At 45.4% G+C, this 7,947-nt stretch overlaps 1 protein-coding gene across 1 annotated transcript; it reads right to left on the reverse strand.

Annotated features, from left to right (window-relative positions):
- Positions 1 to 5,928: 5,928 nt before the first annotated feature.
- LOC125360027 (protein S100-A9-like) lies at positions 5,929 to 7,947 on the reverse strand. Its single transcript, XM_048357991.1, has 2 exons — positions 7,333 to 7,947; positions 5,929 to 6,081 (listed from the first exon to the last, which is right to left on the reverse strand). Exons 1-2 carry the CDS (start codon positions 7,624 to 7,626, stop codon positions 5,929 to 5,931), a joined length of 447 nt encoding a protein of 148 aa, XP_048213948.1. The 5' UTR covers positions 7,627 to 7,947.

Consider the following 7,947-nt stretch of genomic DNA (forward strand, 5'->3'; position numbering starts at 1 on the left):
TCTGGCCATTTTCTATATATGTGGCGCTGGGGAATCGAACCCAGGGCTTCATGTAAACGAGGCAAGCACTCTTGCCACTAGGCCATATTCCCAGGCCAATCTATCCATTTTGAATGGAATGTAAGGGGCTAACTCATCTTGATGCTCTCTGTTAAACTATATTTAAGAAAATCCTGCAGGATTCTGTACATCTGACTTGCTAGAACAAATATTATTCAAGCAAGGTATAGATCTGAGTCTCTTGTTACACTCAGATTGAGTTCAGAGAGACCCAGGACAAGAAGAAGCACTTTTGGTATATAAAATGGTTTATCCTCTCTGTTGTTGGTCAGCTTCCAGGTCAGCTTCCAAGTCAGCTGGCATAGTAAAGTCCCTCCAAGCTACCTTGCCTCATCTTCAGGTCCACTTAACACAGCATCTCTACATTCTTGTTCTTCTAACCTGTTTACAAATCTACTGAGCCTTATGCCCATCCTGCTTTTGTTTATTCAATCTCAGTGTTCATAGAGATATTGTTCCATACCAGCACCTGGGGTTGTAGAGTAGATTTGTACCATCCCTGCTGTCAAGGAGATCAGAGTGAGGCTTGCAGATGAGTGCTTAGTTACTATTCAGAATCTGAGTGGCAGACATGTTAGAAAGTTATGTGGTCCTGTGGGAGGGAGATCATATGTTCTTCTGAAGGGTTGTCATTGGGGATGTATTCATGGAGACAGATACCAATTGAGCATTGATGGATCCAAAGAAAGCATTAGATATACTGTCATGGGGAAAATCATTTCTGGCAGAGAGGTGAAGAAGCCAGAGAAAGCTCTGTTGACAGAGGTTTGAATTCAGGGCCTCCTACTTGCTAGGAAGGCACTCTACCACTTGAGCCACATACCAGCCCTAGGGAGAGAGTTTTAGAGTAGATGAATGAATGTATGGATGGTAGAAGGCATGTAAGGGGTTAGATTTACTGAATGCTCCTTAATGGTTAGGAGTGTTGGGGCCGGGATTATGGCCTAGTGGCAAGAGTGCTTGCCTCTTATACATGAAGCCCTGGGTTCGATTCCTCAGCACCACATATATAGAAAAGAGCCAGAAGTGGAGCTGTGGATCAAGTGGAAGAGTCCTAGCTTTGATCAAAAAGAAGCCAGGCACAGTGCTCAGGCCCTGAGTCCAAGCCCAGGACTGGAAAAAAAAAAAAAAGCTTAGGAGTGTTAGGAAAATGGAGGAGAATAGAAAAAAAATCGGATGGACTGGATCGTCAACAGGCGAGGACTATTTATTGAGGAACAGCGAGGACACAGATCATCCCTTAGGTTTGGAGGTTATGCGAGGGGGTGATTTGGGAACAGGTTTATAAGGGGTTTGAGCACGGAGGAAGAGGTGATTGAAAGCACCACTAAGTCTGGGAAGTTGGTGGCTTTTTCTTGGGCCCTCAATAGAGTTTACAGCTGGGCTTAGGTCAATTGCTCTGCCTGCACATCAGAGCAGGTCAGCACATGCCTGGCGTTTTGCCTGATGCCTATATGGGCCTGGGAAAACTGGGTGGGAGTCAGTCCTTCATGTTTCATCTTTGTATACATAGAAAGAATGGGCCTAGAGTGAAGAGGCAAGTCCTTCAAGAAGGGTAACTAGGATGAGTGCCTGGCAGTCACAAGGAGGCAGGGTAGTTAATAAATTTGACCCAGTGTAATTCATGTTTTGAGTGTTACTGACAAAGGAGGAAGCTCCTTCTCTTGAGGAGCAGGAAAGGTTGGTTCAATCACATGGCAGGGATGTTAGTGAGATTCACTCAAGAATGGGCCTGGGGCAGGCTGAACTGAATCAACAGTTTTGGGGCAGGTTGGACTGAATCATTTTTTAGACTTCTTTGTTTTTCCCCACAGCAAATCTTTTTTCCCCTTTAAACCTAAGTCCAGTATGGGCTGGGAATATGGCCTAGTGGCAAGAGTGCTTGCCTCATATACATGAAGTCCTGGCTTCGATTCCCAGCACCACATATATAGAAAATGGCTAGAAGTGGCGCTGTGGCTCAAGTGGCAGAGTTCTAGCCTTGAGCTAAAAGAATCCAGGAACAGCGCTCAGGCCCTGAGTCCAAGGCCTGTACTGGCCAAATTGGCCTCCCCCAAGAAACCTAAGTCCAGTTTGGATTTGAATAGGACTTCAGATTCCCATAAACATGTTGACTCTGATGATTATTCACTTTCATGCTTTGGTCTCTTTCCCTCTCAATACCTCTTCCTGAAAAAAAAAGTACATGAGACATGTGGCAAATTTTAGAATATTCATGCAGTCAATATATGTTGAGGGCCTGCATTGTGCCAGTGCTCACTTTAGGTGCTGGGACTAAGGCATCTACAGCAGAGGACAAAGGCATGGAATTTGCCCTGTGGGGCTCGGTCTAGCATGGGAGACAGTCACAGACATATTTATGGCACATTGGTGAGTAATAGTCGCAGCAGAAATGAGAGAAGCACCCAGCCTACTCTGACTGAAACAGAACAGGGCAAGGTCCTGGCAAGGCTAGCATTAGAACTCAGGTCTCCTTCAGTAAAGGAAATGCAAATAAAAAACAACCCTGAGATACCACCTCACTCCAGTTAGAATGGCCTATAGTCTGAATTTAGGAAACAACAAATGCTGGAGGGGATATGGAGAAAGAGGAACCCTTCTCCACTGTTGGTGGGAGTGTAAACTAGTACAACTACTCTGGAGAACAGTATGGAGGTTCTTCAAAAACTTAGCATAGACATACCCTAATCCCCAGCCATACCACTCCTGGGTATCTATCCTGAACAACAATATCAAGGATACCGTAAAAACACCTGCACATCCATGCTTATTGCTGCACAATTCACAATAGCATGGAAACAACCCAGATGCCCCTCTACAGATGAATGTATCCAAAAAATGTGGTACATGTACACAATGGAATACTACATAGCGATTAAAAATGATAAAATAATGACATTCATGGGGAAATGGTCAGATCTTGAACAAATAACATTGAGCGAGACAAGCCTAGAGTACAGAGAACCGAGGCACATGGTCTCCTTGATATGTGGTTGTTGGAGGGGGTGCAGGGAGAACAGTAGAGATCATGACTATAAAACAACAAACTTCTTTTCAAATGGTATTTCTACATGTTTTGGTCAGTGACTTTACATTATGTATCTAAAACCAATTACTGAATAAGCATAAGAAGGTCTAGGATAAACCTATCAGAGGTTCATAAGAGCTTAACAGCTATGTACATATAATTATAGAAGATGAGACTAAGCAAAATGAACTCCAAGAGATGGAAACAGGAGGATTTTATCACTGTCATTAGGTTTTACACATTAGGTGAATTTCCTGTGGCATACCCCATGTGGTTACTGTATATGATTTTGGTACACTGGATAGTGTATATATGCCAATCTGAACTAGGGAAGGGAAAGAAAAATGAGGGAGGGTGTAACAAATATGACAAGAAATGTACTCACTACCTTATTATGTAACTGTACCCTCTCTGTACATCACCTTGCCAATAAAATTAAAAAAAAAAAACCCCAAAACCTCAGGCTTCCTTGCTCTTTCTTTTTTCCCTGCACCCATCTATGTGCAGAATGGAAGAAAGATGGCCATGCCCCACTTTCCTAGATGTGCGTGGGGTAGAAAAGTTGTCAGATAAGTAAGTGTTCTCTTTTCCCAGTTCCTCAAGTCAGGCCTTTCATGAAGGGCTGGTGAGGGCTTCTTGACTCTGCTACCCAGGCTCACAGAGCGCAAATACTGCCTGGGTCCTTCCACGTTCTCTCCCATAGTAGAGCCTCAGGGGATGAGGTTGTGGTCGGAACAGGGATGGGTTTAGGAAGGAGACTTTTAAACAGGAGTGTGGTCAGGGAAGGGGTTCCAACCACAGCAACAGTGAGGGGATTGTTGAAATTGACTCTGGAAGCACTCACATTTTATGCTCGGCCCTGGAGAAGGACCCTGAGGGTGCAAGTGATGAAAGAAATGGAATTCCAGTCCCCTGTCTCACTGTACAACTTTAATCAGCTTTACTACAGGGTGATCTTTAGGCTGGTCTCTTTTCTGCTCTGTGCTTCAGTGAACCAATGACTGCTAGTCTTTCTCCAGTGCCCATACATTCACATGTATGAATCTTCTCTCCACTGAAAGGATTGATGTGTGTGTGCGTGCATGCATGTGTGTACGTGTGTGTGTGTATGTTAGGGGATCTTAATATGAGTGTAGCTTGCACACACATTTTATGGGGAGAGAGCACCGAGATGACAGAGGAGTCACTTGGGTGTCACTCTGAGCTAGGTGCTTTGGTCCAAAGGCTGTAAGAGACAGCACTGGGGAAAATGGAGCCAGATCAGGTCACAGATTTTACAGAGAGAAGCAACTGTCTCCGCTGGCCTGAGCTCTCAGCTGTTGACTAACAACTGGAAGATTTTCTATCACCTCTTGAGGCTTAAAGTAAGAAGCACCAGTTGCTAGAGGCTCACTGGACTCAGAGCAAAAGCTCCTTATGTGACTCATGTGATTTTAATTACAGAGCATGGATTGCCGTTCACTTGTTTTGCTGGGCATGCAGGTGCTCTTTTCACTCTACCATCCTACTGGGGCTAGAGTAGGTAAGGGATTAACTCCTACTTCTACCCATATGATACCTCTATTTCCTGCCAGCATCCAATAAGAGATCCAACTCCCCTCCTGGATCCAGAAGTGAGTTTGCAGGTAAATCACACCTAATTGTTCTTGATCCTACTGCTTGAGTTCCAGTATCACTCCCTAGACATGGCATTGTCTTGGTTCATGTCAAGAAGACCTCCAGATGAAGTGTATATTTTGTGTGTGTGCTGGCACCAGGACTTGAATTCAGGGCCTCATGATCGTGCTCAGCTTCCTTGCTCATGGCTGGTCTTCAGCCACCACATTTCAGCCCACCATTTTGTCAGCTAATTAGATGTGTCTCACAGAGATTCCCAGCTGAAGCTAGCTTCAGAACCTCTGTCCTCCAGGCCTCAGCTTTCTAAGCAGCTAGGGTAGAATAGAGTTTCGTCAAGAGAAGTTTAGAGTGGAAAGCCATGGGTAAACTGGGCCTAAGGCTGGATAGGAAGGTGGCTGGCATACTGAAAGGGAGAGAGAGCTTGTCTTTGCTTTCTGCAACAAGGGCTATGCTAACAGGCTGGACAGGATGACTGGAACCTGAGCAGTGAGACTAACATTAGAGATGAGGAGAGTCAGAGGTACATATAAGGGGGTCAGGGCAGACTTAATCTTCTTCCTTCTCATTGTCTTTTCTTCCTCTGTGTGTGTGAGTGTGTGTATGTGTGTGTGTGCACATGCATGTGTGTGTGCTGGGGCTGGGGCTTGAATTTAGGGCCTGTGCACTTAGCTTTTGTGCTTAGGGTTAGCACTCTACCACTTCAGCCATACCTCCACTTCTAGGATTTTGTTGGCTAATTGGAGATATAAGTGTCATGGACTTTCCTGCTTAGGTTGGCTCTGAACTATGATCCTGGGCTGTCTTTGAATTGCTATCAAGTCTCAGTTTTTTGAGTACATAGGATTACAGACATGAGCCACCTACCACTGGCCTTGTTCTCATTTTCTGATGATTCAATGGATGCATAGAGCGGCAGACAAGGGCAGGGAGGCCCAATGTTTAGACTTCCAAGGAGGACGAGTTGGGAAGGGAACACAAATATGAAGAGCACTGGTATAGAGAAAGACTTTATTTCCTTTCATCTTCACTCCCCACAGCCAAGGTGGTGTGACATGACATTCCTTATGGCCCTAGTTGGGCAGGTGCAGAGTGGCCAGCCTCATGGATTAGTGGCTGTGGCCGTGGCCATGGCCATGATCATGACCATGGCCATGTCCATGAGCTTGACCACAGCCAGCACCCTGGCAACTGCCGTCCCCAAGGCCTGGTTCATGGCTGTGGCCTTACCCGTGGGCGTTCTTGTGCATCTCCTCATGGAAAGTGTTGGAAACCCTTGCCACTAGGATCACAAACTCATCGAAGTCCAGCGTATCATCCTGGTTTGTATCCAGATCCTCCATGATTTCATTTATTTCTTTGTCATCCTTATTCTCCTTCTGTAGATGTAGGAAAGGAGACTGATAGGGGTGGGTATGGCCAGGTGTGGAGACTAGGGAGTGCAGAGAATGACCAATGGCAAATACATAAGGAAAACCTTATAATGATAGAGGACTGACACTAAACATTTTCTGATTTATTCCCTAGACAGCCTACAACTTGAGTACTATGGATATTTTACAAAAGAAACTCAGACAATCCGTAACTCTAGAAATGTCTTCTCATTTGGTCCTTATAGCAACTTTCTAATAACAAGTAGAAATAGTCTCTTCCCTGGGGAAACTGAGTCTTACAAACTGGATAGGAAATTTTGCAGGTGGAAAAGCCTCAGGAGCAGGAGAGTAGAGGTGCAAATTCAGGTCTGACATAAAGCCTTGGCTGTCCCATTCCCTCCCCCTTCTCAGTCACTCCCTCTCTTTCCTCTCCCCTTTCCCTCTGTCTATTCTGACTCAGTACCTTGCTGGTGAGCTGTCAGTGCTCTAATACCTCCCATGGTGGCATTCCTCTACTCTATCAGGATGAGGAAAGGGTTCCAGGAGAGCTAGGTACTGGCTCCCTGATGACTGGCTTTAGGGCTAGAACTGAGACTGAGACTCCTCTATTCCAGCCTTCTTTGTCCAGGCCTTTGGTGCCCCAAGGTGACAAGAGAACAAAAAGGCTGGTGGAGAAAATTTCCTTTTTCCCCTCTAGAATTGCTTGAGCATTTTCCAACCCAGGGAACACACTGATATTTGACTTGAGTACCGTGTCAGCATTGTGCTGAGGGCATTCCATGTGCTCTAGATTCCTCTAGTTTCTATCCTGGTCTCTGGGTTCTCAGCTGAGGCTTAGTGGCCCTCATGTTCCTGCCAGAGTTCACCCTCAGGTCCTTGCCTTCCCATCAACCAAGCACTCAAATATCAACTCTTCAAAATGGGCCCCTTGTCTACCCTGTCACCTTTGCCCCACCTAGGGTAGCCTACATATAGGACTCTTATTGTCTAAAGGGACTTACTGAGTGACATCAGATTTACCTATTTTCATTCACTGTTGTCCCCACTGGGAGAATGAGCTCCTGTTTACCACCTTGTCCCTGTGCCCAGAACAAGGTGGCACACACTGCAGATGCTCAAGTGACCAATCTCCTATCTGTTGGTGCCAACTAACCTTTAGCCCCTCTACTGACAGAACTGAGGAAAGAGGCTGGAAAGGACCTGCTGACTGCCAATCGAGCCTTCACCCCCCTCCCTCCTGAACCAAAGTAACTCTACCTTGAGGAAGTTTGGCAGCTCTTTTTGCACCAGCTGTTTGACTTCCTTCTTGTTCAGGGTGTCTGGGTGCCCCAGCCGGACAGAGTAGTGATGGAAAACGTTGTTGACAGTGTCTAAGTGTTTTTCCATCTGTGATTTTGTGTTCGCCATCTTCTTGCACGATCTGAATAATGGAGAAGCAAAGATTGGGTAATTAGAGAAACGGGCTGCCCAGCTTCCTTGAGATGGTCTCTGGCAGAAAGGAGAGGCCAAAATAGGAGAGTAAGGGCGGTGATGGTGGCTCATGCCTGTCATTTTAGCTACTCAGAAGGCTGAGCTCTGAGGATTGAGTTTCAAGGCAGCCTGGGAAGAAATGTCTAGAAGACTCTATCTTTAATTAACTGTAAAAAAGTAATACATTTAGTACTAACTATTTGTGGAAAATCTGAGTGAGAGTATAATATTCTGACTTCAAACTCCAGCAACTGCACAAAAAGCTAACAATAAAGAATCAATGAAATAAATAACTAAAAATGAGAATAAAGCACCGGTTGCCACTGAATGGGGAGACTGTCACACACACATGGAAAATGACTGGCAGTGTAGTAGAGAATGCCACCAAGCAAAGCATTTGAG

The sequence above is a fragment of the Perognathus longimembris genome, chromosome 11, assembly GCF_023159225.1.
Source record: "Perognathus longimembris pacificus isolate PPM17 chromosome 11, ASM2315922v1, whole genome shotgun sequence".
NCBI lineage: Eukaryota > Metazoa > Chordata > Mammalia > Rodentia > Heteromyidae > Perognathus > Perognathus longimembris.

Excerpts from the sequence above, each read along its gene's own strand:
- LOC125360027 (XM_048357991.1), bottom strand. The coding sequence starts at position 7,626 with ATGACAGGCATGAGCCACCATCACCGCCCTTACTCTCCTATTTTGGCC. Across the intron at positions 6,082-7,332 it reads AGCTGCCAAACTTCCTCAAG|AAGGAGAATAAGGATGACAA; the intron begins GTAGAGTTACTT and ends CTACATCTACAG.